At 41.1% G+C, this 23,632-nt stretch overlaps 1 protein-coding gene across 1 annotated transcript in view; it reads right to left on the bottom strand.

Annotated features, from left to right (window-relative positions):
- The window catches only part of col14a1a (collagen, type XIV, alpha 1a), a 97,510-nt gene that overhangs the window by 67,936 nt on the left and 5,942 nt on the right, over positions 1 to 23,632 (bottom strand). Inside the window, exons 3-9 of the mRNA XM_086114138.1 lie at positions 17,342 to 17,458; positions 15,158 to 15,301; positions 14,086 to 14,184; positions 1,807 to 1,962; positions 1,586 to 1,705; positions 1,218 to 1,382; positions 942 to 1,106 (exon numbers count right to left, since the gene is read on the bottom strand). Coding sequence (XP_085970264.1) covers positions 942 to 1,106; positions 1,218 to 1,382; positions 1,586 to 1,705; positions 1,807 to 1,962; positions 14,086 to 14,184; positions 15,158 to 15,301; positions 17,342 to 17,458 — 966 coding nt within the window. The remainder of the gene's footprint in view (positions 1 to 941; positions 1,107 to 1,217; positions 1,383 to 1,585; positions 1,706 to 1,806; positions 1,963 to 14,085; positions 14,185 to 15,157; positions 15,302 to 17,341; positions 17,459 to 23,632) is intronic.

Raw genomic sequence — 23,632 nt, 5'->3', positions numbered from 1 at the left:
TTAACCAAAAGGTACATACCCATAATTAGGCTTTGGAGGTCAAATATTTTTTTACAATCTATATTAACTATACCTGTATGTTAATTTAAGTTAAGGTCAATATCATACTGATAAGGTTGCAAGAAATCCCAAGATAACCTACAGATGCACCTTAATCAGGTCGACTATTGTGCAAAATGTATTATTTGAGTAGTTTAATTCAAAGGGTGAAACTGAAACAGTAAACTGAATTACACTGTGGGCTAGGGACCGCGCCGGCCTGTGAATAGCGAAAAAAAGCATATAAAAGTAAAATATAATTGATGCATGTCATAAATGCATTGAAGGAAAAAAATAAAGTTCCTTTAAAAAAAACAATTAAAAAAACAGGGATAAACCACCAATAAGCTTTTTCCACGAAAAACAGGGGTTACCAACCGCCGAAAAATAAAAATAAAAAATATGTAAAATGTGGTTGTTGTTTTTTTTTTATGTTCGGGAAAAAACATCTGTGAATAGGTAAATCCAAAGGTACCGAACCGTAATTATGCAGGGGTCCGCTGCATATTGGTTTACTACACACAGAGTGAAATACACTTTTAGAAGTGTGTGTGTGTGTATGTATACAGTATGTGTGTGTGTGTGTGTGTGTATATATATATATATATATATATATATATATATATATATATATATATATATATTTTTTTTTTTTGTTTAATATTGAAGTTAGGTAGTATCGCCCTGCTGGTGTTATATGAATCCACAAACGGTATGGTATGAGTTTCTCTTCTGGAATTAAATGACTGAAATAAATGAACGTTTCTACTGTTTTCAAAAATTGAATTTATTGCAATGCACTTTTATTTTCATTGGGTGCAAATGGCACAATTACTCCACGGTCCATGTAGTCCTTCCAGTCAGTTAGCCTGCAATTTACGTGTGCGTCATTGTCCACTTACGTTCCTTAATCTCCTTTTCTTGCTGCTCCACTTGCTCACACACTGTTCTCGTCAGTCCTTCAACAATGGAGCTCATAACGTTGAAGTCGGCAACGTTATATACATGAGAGTCATCTGGCTCTGAGGCGATGGAGCGCAGCTCGTTCTCATCAGCATTCTTTACACCTGCAAAAGAAGAGGCAATGCACGCGGGGATATTGGTCTATTCAAACTGTAGGCACTTTCATTGGTCCTACAGCATGATAACTCACAGCTGCCGTGTGTGCCCAATCTCACCGATTGCAAACAGCTCAACCCCAGCTTTTTGCAGGCTTTCTGCAGGCGGTATAACATCATCCTGAGACTTCCCATCAGTAATGAGGATCCCGATCTTAGGTACACCAACACGGGCACCAGACTCGGGCTTGAAAGAGTTCTCCAAGATATAGGACAGTGCGAGCCCTGGGGAGGGACAAAGGCAAAGAGAGAAAGGATAGAGGAGGAACATACATAAAACGAGAGCAAGGGTGGAATGATAAAAGATTGTAGATATATGGTTTATGTCAGGTATAAATGAAAGGCACACGAGACCCACCTCAGAGACAATGAATTGTAATTTTACTTTAGTAACGGCTAAAATAAAGATGCCAACAATAAAACAGTACCCGTGAGGGTGTTTCCTCCTTTGTAGGGAAGGTTCTTGACAGCATCGATAACAACTTCTTTTGTCGTGAAAGCATTGAGGTGCCACTCTATTCTGGGATCACCGCTATACTGAGCCAGACCTACAATCACACGTCACGTTTCATCGCAGGTAATGAAGACATTTTGACAAACTTCAAATGATTATATTCGCTATATCATGGAAAGGTGATGCTCGACGTACCAATCCTGGTTTTATCAATGCCAACATCAAAGGCATTGACCAGGTTTTCCAGGAACATGCGAACAAGCCGGAAGTTGAGACGACCGATACTCCAAGAGCCATCGACCAGGATCACAATGTCTGCTATGGACTCGGTGTGGCACAAAAACTGGTCTGCTGCAAAGACAAGAGATCCATTACAAATGCCATTCATTTAAAGCAAGGACCTCCACCAAGGCTGTAAAGTTCTCCCAATGTCTATCTGAAAATCTCATTAAAAATATTTGCAAGTTGTCGGTTTACATTGTTCTTACTACAGTCCTAAGACACAAGACAAATACATAGGGGGTGACAATTGCCACACAAGCAAGCTTTTTGTCACTGGAGCTGCTTTGGGTCACTGGCCCATTTGGCCATCAAAAAAGTTGACTCTCATGTAACATGCAACAGCTAAACGTGAGAATCAGTTTCCTCACCTACAAAAAAAAAAATCTAATGGGGTCTTCCATTGGCCATGTGGCAGTCTTCAACATACCGTATTTTTCATACTATAAGACACACTTTTTTCCATACATGGCTGGTTTGCATCTATGAAAATTTGAACTTGGACTCGCACCCAAAACCCAGTTGCCTAATCGTGTTGACGACAGTGAATGACTTCTGCTTTTGGGTGCGAGTTCGAGCTCCACTGTTCTTAGTCTCGTTTCTTGTAAAAATACATTTCCCCCAAAATTTTTATTTACGATCCGGAGCGATCTATGTATACAGTATATGACTACATGGTTTTTTTTCCTTCTTCATTAAATATTTTTTACTAAAAATAAGGAGCTCTATTTGAAACATAGAACAAATCATTGAAGAGAGATTTGTGATCATGAATAAAAATTAGCCCTAGTTTGTTATTTTTATTTTTAACAGGTGTGACTACTGGTTATACAACGGTCAACACATTTGGATATTATTTTCAACATAGAAGAAATCAGTGAAGAAAGATTTGTGAGCACAAAAAAAACAAAAATAATCCTAGTTTGTTAACTTTATTTTAGCACCCAGGTCATTTTAATTAATTAAGCCTCAATACAATCGATCTCACTATGATCCTACATTGTACACTCATAAATAATGGAAAATGTGTCATTAAAAAAAATTCTAATCACCTGACCTCTGAAACGCACGAAAGAGTCTCATTAATCAAGGGATTCATAAACTATATAAACTATAGGAGAACAACTGAGTGTGCTCCCTTGGTTGCACTCCTTAAACTGTAAGGGGAGCGGGAATGGTGTGGTGTCCCGTCTAGGCTGGAAATGAAGAAATGAGCATAGAAATGCAATGGGTGTGCGTGGTGCATGCCAGCGTCACCGTGTGCACTGAGAGGGTGAGAGCAGCGCACAATTGCTCGCACGCATCTCAAAGGGAACATCGCCCTCAGTAATTAACTTTGGTGGGAAAAAAATGTGCTTCTTGTTTTGTTATGCTTGGAGCACGTAACTACTTTATTTCTGAGAGCATGAAAAAGCATTTTAGCAGTGTGATTTCCATTAACCTGGTATGAGAAGAGAGCATGAAAGTATCTGAACCCTTCATATCGAGGAAGGACAAAAAAAAAACCCTCAAGGTATAATGTGACTAAAACCAAAACCAACAATTTCAATTTATTGTCAATGTATTTCAGGTTTTACATTGACATTCGCAGGTTAACGGGTTCGTTTGGACCATGTGGAACAAACTCGTTCCGAATTCAGAGGGGCTGTTAAAAATGATTGCACAAACCTGTGTAATCTGAGGAGCATTTGATCCCGTAATCATCTGACAATTCCTCATATTAAATCTGCCCAATGTTTTGAACAATGATCCACAATTACATATCTGATATACATTGCTCCTGCAATCATGTGGCTATTGACTCCCCCATGCACACAAATAATACACAGGGAAGCATAGGAAGGGGACAGCAAATCAAAGCCTTGCCTTGTGCTTACACATAAATATGCATACAACGTTGTTGTTGTTAGAGAGATTGGTCGGTCGCTACTGTGATTCGTGCTGATACATCTCACCGCGACACACCGCCTGCCTTGCAAACAACAGCCGGCTGGTCAAAGGTGCCTCTTCTCCCCCAAAGTCCCATCTGCCTTAGTTCTTCTCTTTTTTACCCACCACCGAATCCCCTTCATCTCCCCTCGCATCGAACACCTTCGCCTTTTCCGATTGAAATTACATATCCTGAGAGAGATTTATGACACATGGCTTGAAAAAAGAAGAAATGAGACCCAGGGAGAAGGTAACAAGTGCCCCTCAGTAGCAACAACAAGTTCTGGTCTATTTTTTGTAGTCTATAATGTAAAGTTTTGCCAAGGTAGTTTGTGTGTCTTTCCATTCCCGTTGGTGGAAGGGATGAATGCATGGATGGGTGGACTTTGAATTAGGGTGAAAATTTTAAGTTCTTCCTCATTGAAGTTACCCAAGCATACCCTTATGAACCAGTGCACAGTCGTGCTGGATCAGAAAAGCGCCTCCAACATAGTCTTGCCGAAAAGTGTGACGCATCAAATTGGTCAAATCGGCTGAAAAACGAAGAATCACAACTACAGGCATGTTTAACAAATGGTGCTGAAAGTGAATCATTCCGGTGGCTTTTAAGGAAAACATCTGGACTCTCCTCCTTCACGTTCAGCCACGTAAAGACTCGGAGCATTTGGTGCTAAACTGTCTTTCATTTATCGGGCGCTAAATAATGTTGTTGGGTGAACTATATTTGAACCTCATTTGCATTTAAGCTTGCGATTAACAAAGCCACTGCCGTAACTGATTATATTTTCATGCAAGTACACAAATGGATGAGCATCATCTATAATTGGCTTGAGAACACGGTGAAACTGACGGTCCACCTGGTGTAAGGGATCAAACACAAAGCGGGGAGAGGTGCCTCCCACACAGTCGGATTATCAAACAGGAGCAGTGAAATGGTTACTAAAACTGTGACGGCTGCAAGAGGTGACCATGGTTGCCTGCCAGACTCCAGAGCAATAGCACACACGCAGAGACAGAGGTCAAAATATCTAGAAAGGGGACGGGAAACTTAAATGCTGGAGGGGGCACCATTTATTTATTTATTTTTTGCTATTGTGGGGGGGCTGGGGGGCCTATTCCAGCTGTCTTCGGGCAGTAGGCGGGGGACACCCCGAACTGGTTGCCAGCCACTCGCAGGGCACACATAGACAAACAAGCATTCGCACTCACAGTCGCAGCTTGTGTCGCAGCTGACAAATGGCAGACTACACCATGGATCCCATTAGCTCCAAGTGTGATTTTTCCTATTTCTCAAACTGTTTCGAATGTAACATTCACCTTCTACCTGGAGGGGCAACAGTGAATTCCAGGAGCAAAGAGCAATACGCCAGTCGTAAGTGACTAACACCACGGACTCCCTAATTCCCATGAACAATAAAAATTGCAATTGAAAGTTAAAAATTCTGAGAGATAAAACTCACTCAACCCTTTAAAGTAGTCAAACTTGCACAGCTCTTAAAACAAGTACGTACATTGTACATATTCGGCCTTTTTTCATGTTGCTGTTTCTTTGCTCTATTCGCATGCAGCTTTGTTTCTCACAACGTAGACGTGATTCATTGCTGACTTTTTTTTTTGTTTAGCCAAGGCTCAGACAGAATGTGCTGCCGTTTCAGACCTTCTCCTTTAAGGTTTTATTTCCTCCCCACCACTGTGATTACATTTGCAGCGGCTGGAATTAATGTCAAGAACAGTGACAGTTATGCAGAGGGACTGACAGTCGAAAAGCTCCCCACATCACAGCGACATTTCACTTTCTTCATCAACTTTGGATTCCTGGGTAGAACTAGTTTTAAATTCGCGATTCACCTGCACAACCGTGATAATGTATTGCGAGGATAATCAAAGTCATATCTTTTAAACTGTTTTTCATCAAACTAATGTGCAGTTGTGATGCAAGATAAATCCCATGCACAAAATGATAATGGGAATCCTGCAGTGTCTCACGATTGTGGCAGGCCAAAATATACGGCAGCACAGTTGCAGAGTGGTATCCCCCTCTTGCAATAAGTCAGCCGGAAAAGGCTCCAGCTTTCCTGTGACAGTGCAACGGAGATGTTGGACCCAAATCCTTAAAATGAACAGCTTCCTGTGTGTGTTGGATAAAGCTTCAATTCAACACGTCATTTGTAGTCCTTCTTCAACCATGTTGAAAATTGAGATAACATTTAAAAGAACATCACAACCTAATTTAGTGAAGTGACGAATGCTCACAAAGCCTGCCTGAGCTGAAAAGTCTTTTTAGAGAGCTCAAAAAGAACGTTTTTCTCAGTTGTTGGTTTGTTGTTGTTTTTTTTGTGGGGTGGGGGGGTGGCAAGTTTATTTGATCAGGAAACAACACAGAGGATTAAGTCCGTGGGCCTGCCTTGGGAGAATGCCATTCATGGGTTGAGACAGCATCTTCCGACCGATGTATTTTGACAATTTGTCTTGTTCCGCGATTGTTCTTTCTCAGCATCTTGAACTTTAATTGACTGCCTTGTCGTGTTTCACCTCACTGCAAAGATGTTCTGACACAGCAGATGCCTTATGTTTTGGCTCAATACACCAATAGGCTTTCCCTAAACCCGGCTCTCCACTACCTTTGTCTGTTTGCTTTGCCTGCTCTCTCCATTCTGTTTGTCTTAACCTAATCTCTGTGCTTGGTTGCTCACATATTTGCTGAGCTGAGTAGGCTTCTATTTCACAATTGGGCCCCTCTTATCATATCGGCCTTTTTTATTTATTTATTTTTTTTTTAAGCCTTATGCACTTATTGAAAAAAAATTGTCTGGGTGACTCTTCCTGGAGCCATTAAATATGGTTTAATAATTGACTCTGCAAGTGGGAGACAGTCGTTTTTAAACCACCCAACTCAATTATTTTTTGGAAGATACAGTATTAGTTTACACTATGTACTCGTACTACAGTATGTGCAGGACTCACAAGGTGAGCTTGAAGCTTATCCCAGCTGACTTTGAATCATAAGTGGGTCCAATCTGGAGGGGTCGCCACCCTATCGCAGGTCTTCAAGAAAATATCATGGTCTTAAATCATGGATTGCAGAAATAGGAAATGATGGTGCGCTGAAAAAAAAACAGTTTATGCCTGACTCACACTGGGCCAGTTGATATCACACAGAGAACACTTCCCTTCACTATCACTGAGCTGCTTTCCCACTTTGGTACACTCATCAATGCTTCAACATGTTTTCAGACAACAATGCACCAATTTACGAGACAAAATTGCATTATTGTTTGCTGCATTATTTACTTTTCTGACTTTTTAGATTAGTATTTCAGAATGAATGGCAATCATTTGCAAATGTCTCCATTGTGGGACAAATAAAGGTTTTCTTATCTTCTCATCTTATCTTAAAAAGTAACCAAACCACCCCTGCTGCGCTCAAGCTCACACTCTTCCAAACATCTTCAAGCCAGGTAAGGGAAACACATTTAAGTGTGGTACAAATCCTTCACATACGTCAAACAAGCCAGTCAAATATGCGCCCAAGTATGACATTTCTATTCAAGATGTTACTGGCCAAAGCATACTGTTGCTTCTAAACAACAGTTTGTGTGACAGCTGTGTGGGACTGCGCGATTCAGCCGCCAGGTTTATTGGTAGTTCATTATACACTGCATAAATAAACAAGCAGTGTCTAACTTGGCATTGCATCAAATATAAGAACAGAAAAAAACTTCTCATCTTCTTGTTTTCACATCCGTCCTTTTTCTATCACACGGATCCTCATTAGGGTCGCGGGCGCGTTGGAGCCTGTTCTCGTTGACTTTGGTTCAGATGCAGGGTACACCCTAAACTGGTCACCAGCCAATGGCAGGACACGAATAACAATTCACACTCACGGTCATGCCTCCAGACAATTGAGTCTTCAGCTTTTGAAATGTGTGAGGATGCTGGCATCCCTAGAGAAAACCACGCAAGCATGAGGAAAACATGCAAATTGCACAAAGGAAGGCCAGGGCCCAGATTCAAACAGCCAACTTGCGAACTGTGCGGCAGATGTGCTATGCCTGTTGTTTTTCACATCTATTCATCCATTTTCTAATTCGCTTATCGTCACGAGGGTCGCGGTCATAATGGAGCCTTTCCCTTTTCCCTTGGGCGGTCGGCGGGGCGTACCCTGAACTGGTTGCCAGCCAATCGCAGTTGTTTTTCACAACTAACAAAATTATGCATCGCAATTATAATGATGATACTGGCAGTTAGGGCTATTAATAAATGTGTATCAGGCTCTTAATTGAAGGGGAGCCCTGAATATCAAAACGCGTTTGTTTGTCCAAAAGTCCCACCGGAAATTCAACCGATTTCCAAATTAGCCGTTTCATCCCACCTGGAAAACTGCAACTAATTATCTAATAACTATTGGCACAATGCTGTGCCTCTTCCAAAACATCATATATATAACCTGGCTGCAATCCAGAAGTCAATTTACATTCACCGGTAGACCGTATGACACTGCTTGACAGGATTTGAATATTTCAGAGTGCTATCATTTTCAGTATTTTTATTATGAGGTGCAAAGGCACCCAAGTGGACACAAATCATTCTAAGTGACTTCTTCACCGTAGCAGTCCTTGCCAACAGTGACCCATATACCACCGGAAGAGCCACCCAAGTGCAGTGTCATACAATTAGCTTAACCCAGCAGCGAACCCTATTACTTAATTGAGGACAAGGACAAAAGTCTGGTGCAAAAAAAGTGCAATCTTGCTCTCTCACTCGCATGCAAACCAAAGAGAGCGATGGTCGATCTGCTCCCGAGACTATGAATCGACACCCAGCGTGTGCGAGGCCAACACAGCTTTGAATAGAAATGATTCAGCTGTGGGCCAGAGTCTAATGCAAAGTATAAAGACACATTGGCAAGGTGGATAGAGCCATAAGTGAAGGGAGATAAATGGAGAAAAAATGTGCAAATTGCAGAGGACACCGAGACGAATTTTGCTGCCTCCCTGCTTTGCATTCAAGTTTATGTTCATTATTTTTCAATTCTCCTCACTGCTTTCCCTACTGCCCTTCCTCGTGCCATATTTAGGCTGGCTCACCAGCTGTCATCATCATCATCATCACTCCACCCGGTTCTGAACTGGCAACATAAACAGATGATTCAAATTAATGTTGCAGCCTTTGCCGACTTCAATGGGCTGCCGCCTGCCATAATAATTCACCAGAATTGTGACATATGCCTGCATATAAACTCTTATGCTGTTTGAGCGTCAAATCTCTTTGCCATAACATGCAGATGGAAAACGCACAAACAAGAAATTGATTAAAACAATGGAGGCGGAAGTGTAAGCGACCAAGTGGAAGAAGAAGACGTTGCCGCGTATGCATAACAATATTGCTGGCAAGCGTGCCACTTGATGGAACACTGCCGAAATTTGCGCAGGACAAGATGAAAATACGTTTGCGGAATACCGCAAGAAAATCAACTTTAGACAGTTAGATGTCATTGTGCGCTGTGTCTCGCTTTTATTTACTGCCTCATTGAAAGTCACTATCCCTGTGTTTACTGTATAATGTATAACAAGGATGAAGCTATGGTTAAAATTGGCAGCACTGCTAATGAATGAATCATAGCAAATAATAATAAAAACAAACCCGCAGTAGATGAATAGAGAAAAGGAACAACAGATGTAGGAGCAGTGTTGTCTGTGGCACAGTCAGCAGGAGCACCTGCTACAAGGAGGAAATACTAAATTAAAAGGCCTTCAGGAGGGTGCCAAGCAACCTCCTTAATAGAGGTAATTACAGAACCAAAGCCCTCAAATAGTGTCTCTAATAACGGATGTCTGACACAGAGCTGTCTGTGAGGTGGTGACTTTGTAGGGGTGATGCTCTAAGATGACTCTCCCGCCCGTCTCTCACTATCAGAGCATTCAATGTCAAGAGAATCTCATTGGCCTACAGTTCAACTTTTACATTGGTCCTTTGGGTTTATTGTATGTGTGTGTGTGTGTTTAAAAAAATGCATTGTAGCAAAGGGAGTTTGAGAGTGTATGCCAGTGGCTTGATGCTCTGATTGTTTGAGTGCTCTTGAACAAGTTCATATTGTACATACTCTTATTCGCTTGTTCACATCGGCACGTACATTCTACTTTGCACTCAAGGAATTGAAGTCCACACAATGAACAACAATGAGACCAAAGGATCATGTGTCTCACGGTAGGCGTTTTTGTCAGTATCGTGATTCCGAAACTTGTTCAACCAAGAGCTAATTAAAGTGGATTATTTTATACTTTTCCCCGCACAGAATTAAAACATTTAGTTAGGTAAGAGCACACTGTGTGTCATCATTTGCAGCCTTGATTATAGCAACGCTAAGTGCAAGAAAGAAAATTGAAGCTGATAGTGAAGAAGAATAAACTTTTGTGCTTTTGGAGTCAAAACTTTAATAAATGGTAATAATTTCAAGGGGAACAAACTGCATCAAGATCAGTTATGATTTACATTTTGGGCTCAACTGGAGATTAAAATCTGTTTTACTAGTGGAGGGTAGGCCAGTTAACAACATCTGTGACACACACATTTAAACATTACTGTCTGATTTGATATCACACAGCTGTCCAAATAATCATCTATCAGCAATCATGTTTGAGGAAACAATGGTTAGGGCCGACTTCCTATGAAAATAAATAACTGCCTAACACCGGTCTCACTAATGAGTTTGTTCTTGCTTTGACAAGCAAAACAAGCATACAAAAGGAAGCTTGCGAAAGTATTTGACCCCCCTGCAGCTTTTGACCTTTTGACACATTTCAAGCTTCAAACATAAAGTTTTATACCGGTGTGTGTGCGTGTGTGTGTGTGTGTATGTGTGTGTGTGTATATATATATATATATATATGTGTGTGTGTGTGTGTGTATGTATGTATGTATGTATATATGACCAATCACACCTAGGGACCATTTGGACTGCCCAATCAACCTGCCATGCATGTTTTTGGAATGTGGGAAGAAACCGGACTACCCAGAGAAAACCCGCACAGGAAGGTCCAAGCCGGAATCGAACCCTGCACCTTTACACTGTGAGTCCGATGTGCTAACCAATCAATCACGATGCCGCCTATTGTCATTATAATTATGTCTGCTTTTTTAAAAACCCCATAACTTGCCAACTAGCTCCATGAGTGAAGTGACAATGACCATATAGCGCCGCTTCTCGTTTCTCTGGGCGCTCAAAAGAGACTTCCTCGCCACCGCAGCCTCAGAGGATGAATTTGGCTGTGTGCACTTGTTGCAGGAACTTCTGTCATATAATATGTCATATATTGCAACATTTTTGGTGATATTGTTAATGTTCAATATACAAATCACAATGTGAAAATTGGACACCCTGCAAAAACACATTGTGACAATAACGGTTCTCTTGAGTGGCCGTGTGTGAGTTTCCAAACGTGTGCATGCACATGTGAGCGTGCGTGCGTGCGTGCGTGCATGCGCTTTTGTTTTGGCAGGGGTCTGGGCACCAAAAAAAAAATTGCACTGGGGCATATCATCGTGATGTTGCACCTCTGTCTAACATGCCTGTTATTTTTGAAATAGTGAAAATACAAACTCCACATAACCACATAGGACAATTCTCAGAATGGTGAAGCAGACATACAACCACTACTTCACCATGCTACCGTACTGTCTATCCATATTGATGAAATACATTGTAAATAGCCTACACCGGGGACTTATTGAGACTTCATATCAAACATGGGATAAAGAATACACACCCCGCCCAGAAGCATGAATTGAAATGGAGAAATATAAGCGCTAACACTAGCATGCATAGAAACCTTCGCAAGTCACAGTGGAACATGAAAGAACACCTTTCACTCATCCGGAGCGTGACATTATCATCACCACAGTACACAAAAGCTCGCAGACACGCAAGGCATTCATTGACTCTACTGACGCACAGCGGCATACTATTAAAAACCCCGAGAGATGTGAGGCACAACACTAATGAAGGTCACCCCTGCTGCAGTGAATGGTTGTGATAAAGCAGCCCGGGGGAAACTCAAATGTCTAATCTTGCTACGGAGAGAAGAAGAGGATGAGGAGATTGAGCAAGGGCAAAAATTATTTGATTCTTTAGCTTTTTTTCTTGATATGACTGTCCATTAAAACATTTTAGAAAGACCATTAATTTCTGCAAGTTAGGAAAAAAATATTTTAAATTAGGAGATCATATTATTTCCTGTCACTGTGAAAGATTAAATTAAATGTGATTTTTTTTTTCCCCCTAGGGCAGGTTCAGTTAGAACTTTCAATTCGGCCGACTCCTTCCCATGCAGATGTAGAGTCCAGGGAGGTTGATGTGGGTTCTCCTATCTCTGACCTTGAGGTCACGGAGGTGGTTAAAAAGCTCCTCCGTGGCTGCGGCAGTGTGTGAGGTCCAGCCGCACTTCCAAATGACGTTGTGGGGCTGTCCTTGTTAACATGTGACATCACACGGGCATTGGGGACAGTGCCTCTGCATTGGCAGATCAGCCAGTCCACACTCTTCAACCTCAAGGGTCGGGTTTATTCAAGGGGTTAGGAGAATCGTTTTTTAATCTTTGAAATTAAATCACATTATTGATTGTGTTGAAAATTGTCAAACAAAAAGTCGAGGGAGCGTGCAGGCTAAGGAGTAACAAATTAATAGCTCCCTAAAGTTTTCTACAATAAATAAAGTCTTTCAAAAATTCAGGATGATTGAAATTTTAATCTTTCACTCATCACTCATTATAATCATTATGTGAAGTTGAAAAACCCAAAAGTGCATCCTCAATGGCTCACAAGTTTAAGGTACCGGTGTTTTATTTTTAATTGATCGCTTATTGGATTCGATTTGGGGAAAAAAAGGAATCAAGATGAAAAAAATATTGGTTAAAATGTCAAATTATAGTAATCCACTTGCATTCTGCAACGGAAAAGAAAAAGGTGATTCCCAACTCCAAAAAACTTCAAAATGGCGAAATGCTGGGAGACCAACGAAATTGAAAGAGTCCGCATCGAAACACGAAATGATGTTGGATGGTCTCATCTCATCCTTATAACAGGTGGTCTCATAACGAGCAGCGTATACACTCAAAGATCTTGAGAAACTAATCAGAATCAGAATCCGAATTTCTCTCACTCTCTTGGTGTATACTCTGTTTTCTTCTACTTTGAGAGTAAACAGAAACTGTCTTAATTGAAGTTGCATTTCCTTGGTGCCTTCTGATAAATTATCCTCATGCAAAGTGAAATCTGAATAATAAACCAGGCTAACGTGCATGTGTGCTGAAACAAGAACAAACGTTGAAGGTGTAAAATGAGGTTCTGTCTTTTGAACTTCTGTTTCACACAACATGCTAGAATGAAGGAATGAATGAATGAATGAAGTTTTTTTTTTTCCAAAAGTGACTTATAGTTTGTGTTTAAAACCTTCTGTTCTATTAGAAGCAGTTAAGAGCACTTCAAGCCAGAAAGATGGCTTATTTCATGGAGCAGTACATTTTATAAGCACACAGAAATCACCTTTACAGAAGATTCCTTGGAAGTAAAGAACCGCACAAACCCAGGAAATGATATGTGGTTTTGTCCAAATTAGAAAGGCGCTTACATCATACAAGTGTAAAAATGACCACATTCAAGAACACAGCGTCATTTAGTCAGGTGGTGACCAAGCAGAAATAATCCTTTCCTGTCTCTCTCTTTTCACTGAATTTGAAATACAAGGTATTCAAATGTGTGGCTGTAGCGTATTACTGCCAGTTCAAATAAGATCTTGGTTTGAAGATGAAAAGCCAGACAATCTTGTGTGGGGCAAGGTAGTTCAAGTTTATAGGAAACCAGAAATATGCAAGACCTTCATAAATATATCACTCAGCCATGTGTACACATCTCTGAATGATTTACCAACAGAATATAAACAGGATTAGCATTTGATATGTGTTTGTGTGCCGCTTTCAAAAGGTGGATTTTCCCTGTCACTGAGAAGCACCAAGACTCAACATGGAGGAAGAAATTCCCCATCTTATCCAGCTGGTCATGGAAAGACCCTGGGCGCACATTTTTGGGGGGCCTTTGGGTTGTAATCAACAGCTGTTTCAAAATGGCCAAACATCTGCTCGTGCTGCATCAATTCATCACCAGCCCTCAATAAAGCAAACACATTTGTGTTTTATTTTATTCATCTGAGGACCACATCAACGTACATATGACACCAGATCAACCAGCCACCTGTGTGAGCATTTATCTTACCTCCGGAAATCTCGTTGACATTTTCAGGTAGAATGAATGAATCAGTCATTCGCTGTGGCTCCGTTTTGCCAACTCCATCACCCTCGCCCCTCTCAATTGCTGCACATGGAATAGAGAAGACATGTCACTTGCCGGCAAAAACAACGCAAATGGATAAACCTGGCTTGTTAAAAAGGGATCATTTGGAACAGCAACTGTGTCAGGGTGTCGGCATCAAAGTGTGTGGAGTCATCTATGTCTACAGCTTTTGAAAAGTAGACCGATATGGGGCACTTGAGTGCTGCGAGTGCTCGCTAGCGATGCTAACATTTTCTAGCGCTTGCTATACTGGAGACGCCGCCAAACGCTGGCAACAGGCGTCGTATAATACAGTGTTTTTTTGTTTTTTTTCTTCTATTCTCTTTTGGCGGTCAGTAAATATTTTGGGTGCATTACAGTCACCTTCCACCAACGATTTACTAATTTCAGCACAAAAAGCACAATAACCGACCAGAATTCTACCTTTGGAGACAATGCAACATGTGATTCTATTCAGATGAACCGTTTTAAAACTTCAATTGGGATTGACAAATAAACAGCTAGATCCAAGCACGCTGTGCGAGCAAAAGCGTAAGAATAGGCAAGGAGCAATACTTAAAAATAATAAAGTATTTTATAATATAGTTATAATTAAGTGTGTACTAAAATTTTTTAATGTTTTTAAAGTGTGTGGGAGGGCTAAAATTATATGGTCTCTCTACAGCGGTTGAGTCTGGAACATAAACTCTGCTCTAAATGGGGGTTCACTGTCATAAAATTCGTACAGCACCTTTCCTCGCAAGTTGTACCCTTTTATAATGGTGCCTCATGTATCCAGTCACACAGTAAAAATGAAGTATGTTGTCAGGGAAGGCAGTAAACAAGTCATTCACACTAATAGGACGGTATCAGCAGCAACTGTAGTACATCACTGAATACTTGGAAAGGACTTCAAGTAGATATGGAAGTTGAACTCCGTCGTCATATTCCAGTAGATAGCCACGTTGAGAATGAACACAATAGCAATAAGACAGTGTTAAATGTCTGAACGCACCTTTAAATCTGCCCAGCAGTGCTCTGCTCTGAGTGCTGCCACTGACAGAAATTACATTGACGACGTAGTCCTTGAATGGATCATAGTCAGTTATCAATACTTTACTGTCACTTTTTGAGATGATGATCTCCCTCTGATGGGCACCTATCAGAAGCAGAGTACAAGAAAACAGGGCAAGGTTACACTTGTGAAAACGATACCATATACTGTACAGGTTGTTGTTGTATTCAGTCATCTGGAGGAAGTCTGTACATTTAATGGCCAATTTAGAAACCATTTATTTCATTCCTGGAAATGATGGCGGTCATTTTCACTGCGCAAAATGGCATTTGACGGGGACGGAAGACAAATGAGTGACCCCTTGTTATTTGTCAGTATAATGCTCCATGAATGGTGTTGCATGATTTGCGAGTGACAATGTGGCGCCTCGGAAGAAACGTGGTTGCCCGTTTGCTTCGTCCCATCACTTAAAATTTGACCCTGCAATCAATGAAGCCAGCAATAATGTGTGTGCATACTTTCTGCAGGAGCCTATCGCTGCAGTCTGATGGATAATGACGCCTTAAGGAGAATGGCAAGGGAAAAGGAGAAGGTGAAGAAACAGCAGTGCTCAGCATCCAAAAGTCAGGAATCTAAATACAGAGTCTGTTTTAATTGGATGGGTTTTATGTCGTTGCACACCTCCATGCTGTAGATCTAGTTGAAACTTCAACTTGCTCATTTGCAATATACTTAATCGCCTGTTGCTGAGTATGAATACAGTAACTAATTCTCTGTCCTTTCCCGGGCTGCGCTTTTGAGATTTAGCATCTTGATAGACCAACAAATATCAACTGTGTCTGGATTACAAATGTTGCAATGTTACTCTTCTAAATTTCATTTGTTTACAGGAGTGTGAGTTTGACAGATTTTTTTTTTCTGTTTCCCTTTTCCATTTTATTGATAGATTGCCAATTCATTACAAGAGTCATCCCAGCAATTTATTAGGACCACACTCGCTACACATTACTTTGGAGAATTCTAAGTGAACCTCATCCACTTCAAATTAAAACTTAAATCTTTACGAAAGAGTTTGTCTGCTGAAAAAAAATCGGAGTATATTCCACTATATGGAGGAGAAACTGGAAAGCAGATCACTTGTGACTGGATCCTTTCGCATAGAGCGCTTAACTATCTTGAGAGTGCGTGGCACGGAAAGGACACAGTGGAGGGTCAACATTTTTACTGCATGCGCGGAGTGCCAAAGAACCACTGCAGCACTTCCACTCCTCCCAGAGAGGAAGCGGCCATAAATTCGAATTTTTATTGTCTTCTACGCCGTTAAACGCAGCACGAAATTGTCAGACATGGCTTCCCTCACTAGCTTGTTTGTGGGGGAGTGCATTTTATGTTACAACCTGCTTATTCAGGCCTGCCCATTCACTTTAACAATGGCTGCACGCGAGAGAATTATCGTCAGAGTTTCAGCACGGCATTAATCTGGAACTGCTGCCAGGTCAGCAGCGTTGCAATCAGTGACTTTATGTGACAAAGATGTATGGTGTTGACGGTAGAGACGCTGTGATTACAAGAAACATCAGTGCCAATTAGGGCAGCAGTAACCAGTGAATGTATTATTCAAGCGCAGGAGTTGATGAGGTCACATCAGACATATGAACACTGTTCAGTTATTTACAATAGGCAGGATGAGATGCCGAATCTCGCAGCTGTGTGTTCAGCTTGTGCCTCATATTGCTTTTGAGCTTGACTCCATCATAAATATCCATCCATCCATTTTCCGAACCGCTTGATCCTCACTAGGGTCGCGGGGGGTGCTGGAGCCTAGCCCAGCCGTCTTCGGGTAGTAGGCGGGGGACACCCCGAATCGGTTGCCAGCCAATCGCAGGGCACACAGAGACGAACAACCATTCACGCCCACACTCACACCTAGGGACAATTTAGAGCGTCCAATCAGCTTGCTATGCATGTTTTTGGAATGCGGGAGGAAACTGGAGTACCCGGAGAAAACCCACGCAGGCCCAGGGAGAACATGCAAACTCCACACAGGGAGGCCGGAGCTGGAATTGAACCTGGTACCTCTGCACTGTGAAGCCGACGTGCTAACCACTGGACTACCGGGCCGCCCCATTATAAATATAATATATATAATAAATATAGATATAGATTTAGACAAATCCATCCTACCTGGTATACTGTTGTAGACGAACAAGTAGCTATCAAAGTCGCCTTTGGGCTCCTTCCACGAGACGAGCAGGTTGTTTGGGTTCAGCACTTTGAAACGCAGCCTCCTCGGAGCTGGAACTGAAGGAGCACATTACGATCAACACTTCTATCATGGGAAATTAGTCATGGGTCGATTTATCAAAGGTATATTAATTAAAACGCTTTCAGTCACCAGGGACACAAGTAAGTGGAAGGAAATATTTCCTCCCTCCTTTCTGCAACAATATGTAAATATTTGAGAAGGAGACTTTTCTTCTTTTTGTGAACACATTTTCAATGCAATGGACCAAATCTGAGTTGAGTTGGGCACATTGCTCAAGGGTACCTCAAACAGTACTTTTGTTGTGTCTGTGAAAAAAAACAAGTAGTAATCATATAGGTCTCTAATTTATAAATAAGTGATTCTTTCTGTTTTCATTTTTGATGGCAAAACACCAGTTTTGAAAAACATTAAATATATACTTGAGGGGTTGAACCATATACTATTTTAGAATACTTTTTATTAATCAATATTCAAACAGTATACTTTTTATTTTTTGTGTTCTAACAATATTTCATAATTCTATATCATTTACAGCATGAGGGAACATTGTAGAGGAATTGAATTCTTAATATATCTATCTATTTCATATTTATTTCTTGACCCTGGAATTTCGTTTGCTAGTTCACTGCCAACATGAATAACATATTTATTAAACTCATTCATTATATCTGTTATAAAATATTCTGGAATATTTTTAAAGCCATTATTTATTATAGAATTGAATATTCTCCATGTTTCTTGTGTGTTAGCCACCTTGTCTTCGAATAGTGTATGACAATGTTGTCTCTTGCTTTGCCAGGTTAAAGATGACCTGCTTCATTTTCTTTTTATTTATTCTTTTATTTTTTTTTCCTCCACACCCCTCGCGATCGATTTGAGACCAGTCCGCGAGAAACCGGTCGATCGCGATCGACATAATGGGCACCCCTGCTTTAGCGTAGCTCCATCTAGTGAATGCATTACGTTACGTAAGGTGTGCCTTATACTCTGAAGCGCCTTATAGCGTGGAAAATACGGTAGTTTATTTTTATAATTATTATACTTAAGTTCAGCATGTTTTGTTCTTAAATTTGGAAAATGTTTGTTACAGCAAGTCTTTCCTTTCCCTGCTTGTTATTTGATCTGATTATGGTGTAGGGACACAATGCAGTACAGCAGTTTCACCAATTATTCACTGCAGTCCTCAGGTAATCACATCACGTCATCTATCAAATAGTCGAAAAGCATCGTGCAAAACTATATAATTACACCTCACCACAATAAGACTCGATGAATAATTCAGGGCCACTGGGAACATTAGAACTCTGGTAGCGTTTGCTGTGTGCTTGATAGTGTTTGAATGGAGTTGGCAGGAGATTAATAACGAGACCTTCCCTTTGCATGTCAAAGAACACACCCTTACACGGGCTGAATTATAATTAACGAATGTAAAAATTGAAGGAGACAGCTATCCAGCTCGACGTACGCCACGGTCTGTACATTGAGGCAATTCAAGAGACCGTAACTGCGATTAATGAATATGGATATAATATAACTGTGGATGCTGACTGAAATGGAGGGCCTCTTATTCAAACTCTTCTTCACAGGTCAGCACATCTGCCACATGCAGAATATGAAGAATATTGAAGGTCTACATTTCATTTTACATATATATGTGTTGGGTGGCCCGGTGGTCCAGTGGTTAGCGCGTCGACAGTGCAGAGGTACCGGGTTCAATTCCAGCTCCGGCCTCCCTGTGTGGAGTTTGCATGTTCTCCCCGTGCCTGCGTGGGTTTTCTCCGGGTACTCCGGTTTCCTCCCACATTCTAAAAACATGCATGGCAGGCTGATTGAACACTCCAAGTTGTCCATAGGTGTGAGCGCGGATGGTTGTTCGTCTCTGCGTGCCCTGCCGTTGGCTGGCAACCGGTTCAGGGTGTCCCCTGCCTACTGCCCGAAGACAGTTAGGATAGGCTCCAGCACCTCCCCCAACCCTTGTGAGGATAAAGCGGATAAGAAAATGGATGGATATATATGTTTTACATCGCTTGGCCATATATTTCACAAACTAGAGCCATTTTTAGTGGCTTAGCCCAGCTCATGACTGAGCTTTGTACTGAAATCATGCTTGGCAGTACAATTAAAGACCATCCTGCAAGTAAGCCATTGATAAGGTAGCCAGCAACAACAGTTTTTGCACCAGGAAATAATCCGTGGCCTTCAAGCCTTCATGAATGGATTCATACATTGAAACAGCCCCATTGTTTTTGCAAATTAAAGAAATCCATTCAAACAATATCTTGTACATTTTCTTGCAGCAGGGCACTGTGAATTCCACTCAAACGCATTTCAACAAGAGGCTAATTAGCGTAATCTTAAACTGTGCAGGAGGTTTGAGCCAGAATAGAGCCATTCGGGCCATTCTTGCAGGCATACATGTTTACTTTCCAAAGCCTTTGTCCTGTGGCTTTTTTAAATGGATTTACAGTACAATATTAAAGCAGTTTATTTTCCTCCTCAAAATATTAGCTTCAACTCAAACTCAACTTTTCCTTCTCCTGCTCTTCTCTATGCCCTCTTGAAGTTTTCTTTGGTTTTCCTTCTGTCACGGAATGGAAGGAGCAGTACCCTATGCCCGGATTTGAACCGAAAAACCTGTACACGGACATGATTTGGAAAGACACCCATCTGTCTATATAAGGTCCCAAAGGGGATAGAGTATGTCAAAGCACTGCACTGCAGTCTGAGCTCCCAGGCTTACCTGTTGTAATTATTTTCCCTGACTGAAAGACAGTTTTTAATGTTGATTACTCCCACCAAGTGCATTCTATTTTCATTTAATTCCCCGACCCCAACCCCGTGATTTTTGTGTGTGTGTGACATCCACAGCTTGAATTTGTCAACTATTATTTTTATAATTACCGGTACATACACAGAATGTCCAACCAGGAAACACAAGACATGCAATATACAGACTTGATGAGCTGAAGTGACACAGATGACCAATCCACAATTTGGGGGCACATTCATTGTGTCTCAATGTCCATTTTGTGACAGTCCAAAAATTCCCATCAGCTCTTGCTCCCATCAAATGAGGTCAATTTCACTGATATTTCTTTAATTTACATTTCATTCTCCTAATGCCCCCATCAATATCAAAGGAGCCACATTGGTAGGACCACTTCTCAGCTCCATTTGTTCCAGAGTGCTTGGAGATCGGGACTAGCTGGATCCCAGGAAACAGACGTTGAATGGTGAGGAGCCGACACTTGATTGGCTTTGGCTAAATTGGTGTTATTTAAATTCAAAGCAGGTTGCTTCCACCTCATTCCGCCTTTTGTTTATGAATTAATGCTTTCACCTCACTGGCTTCACTCTGAGTTATAGCCGGAATCAAGGGCCACCACAAAGTCAACCACTGTCTGCCCTCAAACCACACACGTCCACTGCCCAAATGCATAAATTGATCATTGCAAACACACATACACGCGCGCGCGCACACACACACACACACACACGCACACAACACTTGACGACTTTCAAACTCCTCCACGTTAATTAGAGAAGCAACACAATCAATTGAAATTAACGAGTATTCACAGAGAATCAGTTCACACATATGGGGAGGATTCCACACACACTCTAAGTCGCGTGATTGAGTGACTGGACTCCAAACAAATACTTGATGATCAAAATCTAAATGTGAAACACCGCAATTTGGACTTCTATTGTGTTGCTGCCTCCCCAGCTGCAACACAAACTATTTATACTTGCACCCTCTGGGGGCCAAGTAGGGAACAAAATTAATAAGTGTCAATGCCTCCAGAGCAAATATTTCATGTTGTCAACTTGGGATGGAGGACCACACTTGCAGAACACATCAACAGACTGACAGTGGTTCTGCCCACCGAACAAAACAACCAAAGCATACCAGAGACTTTATGTCCAGCAACTGATGATCCATAATTAAATTTCATCTACTGTAATATATTTCACCTTTTTAACTGCAGAAACGATTTTAATCTACATGTGCCCTCAAGAAATAGTCAGCATTTTAGTTTCTTTCCGGAGTGGATGGCTTTTTTTAAATCAGGCAATATCCGCTTGTGTTTGCATCTTTAACATTTGGATATCAAGTGTGTTTATAACTTGCTGTCATCGGATCCCGACACCCCATGATACCAGTGATGTTATACATGGATTATTAGGAAACTCAAACTCTGTATGTAAGCGTTGTCTTTCAAAAGAAACACAGGCACCGAATACAACAATGAATCGGTGGATAAAAACAAAGAAAACATATTTTGTCAAGTGTGTCACGATTTAAGTGTCGTATAGTGTGATTTGTTCTTGGATGGTACTTAATAATACATGGACGGAATGATATAATTGGACTTCATTTATTTGGAATAACAGCTCTTCTTCCAGTCAAACAGCCTTTCTTTACCCTTTGGTATCGTGGGAGTTCTCCAAGATATTGTTCAGATATCTATTAGCTGTACAGACAAATATTCTCCATGGCCAGAACACACATAAATCCTCACTCTAAAGTCACAGCTGACCTGTATTGTTGCTTCGAGGGACATTCATGGCTTTTCTCTGGCCCCTCATGAAAGGACTGGATGGGGGTCACCCCTGTGATGCTGTAACTTCGTCGCAACAAATCCGAATGTAATTTATACTGTCGCAACTTTGCTCCCACTACTTGCTTATTTCTGCCTAAAATCAAATAAATCACACCATAGCTGCTGCAAATTGGAATGAAATGAAGCGAGAGAGAGAGAGAGAGAGAGAGGCAAGCAGACAAGGGAAGAAAATGGAGAAAACAGTGTAGAGGTAGAGTGAGAGGAAATGGCGCAAGCAAAGAGGGAGGTCAAAATTAAGTGGTGGAAAAAAGTGGAAGAATAGAAAAGCCCTGCTTTCATTTCAAAGCTATCGCTATTTAATAAGGATGCCGCTTGTAAATAAATCAACCACACACGAGGCAGCGCCACACCCAATAAGATTGAAGACATTCACGAGTTAAGGATCCAATTCCCCTTGAAAGTTGCCTATGAAAGAATAATTGATCCAGCCACGAGCTTCTGAGCGACTGAAAAATCTTGATTTAATTTAAATAGAGGCCAGATGGACTGTATTTGGACAATGACAGTTGCACATATTTTTGCTTTGATATACTACCGCAATGGATTTGAACTCAAACAATGAAAATTTCACAGAGTTGTACAGTTACAAATCTATGGCATTCATAATTGTACAGCTATTTTATGTGTAATACCTTCTTTTTCAGAGCTCTAAACATGTATGGAAATCATGATTATATATATATATATATATATATATATATATATATATATATATACAGTATATATATACAGTATATACTGTATATATAAAGGAAGGAATTTGGGTTTTCGTTCGTGCGTTTCATCGTCCCTAACCAGGATAAGTATGTGGTTTTGGGAGGCAAAATAACAAGGCCGGAGTGTAGCCAAACATTGTATTTTCGTAACAGGCTACTAACAGCATCACCTTTTTTCAACTTTGGACACCAAAGAGCCCTGTGGAAGCTGCCAATGTATTTACTGGTGTGACTGAACACATCATAAAAACTTGGCAAATGTACGCAATTTTGAGAATCACTTTACAAGACATTGCAAATGTGTTCATATTTTCTTCTGAATCATTCGTAGTTGATTGCCAACTACAATTGAATAAATGAACAAACACAAATACAATACTTTGTTCAGATACGATGCAGTTTTGGTGTCGCTGGGCTTTCCGCGCATGCCGTCTGTCAAATCTGCCTGCTGACACGTCAATTGCTCGCAAACGTCTACGAAGAAGGCGATTGTTGCTCACCGAAATTGCACAAGGTCTGAAGAAATGGTTGCGGAGACTGGAGGCAAAATAACAAGGCCAGAGTGTAGCCAAACACAGCATTTTCTTAACAGGCTATTAAATGCAAAATGCGAGTTCGCACAACTCGCTCTAGTCGCCATGGCAGAACTCCGCTCCTTCTTTATTCATCTCAACAGTATTTTTATCGCAGCACTGCTGCCTAGTGTACAGTCGGAGAACATAACAGATGTGATACATTTTTTTGAGACGAGTAACTTCAATCGGACACTTAAAATTTATTTTCCCAAGCCACGCAGAGGCGCAAAACAAGGATGAAAGAGCCGCATGCGGCTCCAGAGCCGCGGGTTGCTGACCCCTGCTCTAGGTCC

Source organism: Hippocampus guttulatus, chromosome 6 (genome assembly GCF_054856545.1).
Source record: "Hippocampus guttulatus isolate MCC_2025c chromosome 6, RoL_Hgut_1.0, whole genome shotgun sequence".
Taxonomy (NCBI): Eukaryota; Metazoa; Chordata; class Actinopteri; order Syngnathiformes; family Syngnathidae; genus Hippocampus; species Hippocampus guttulatus.
The sequence above is the reverse complement of the archived record's forward strand: the minus strand, read 5'-3'. Positions and strand labels throughout refer to the sequence as shown.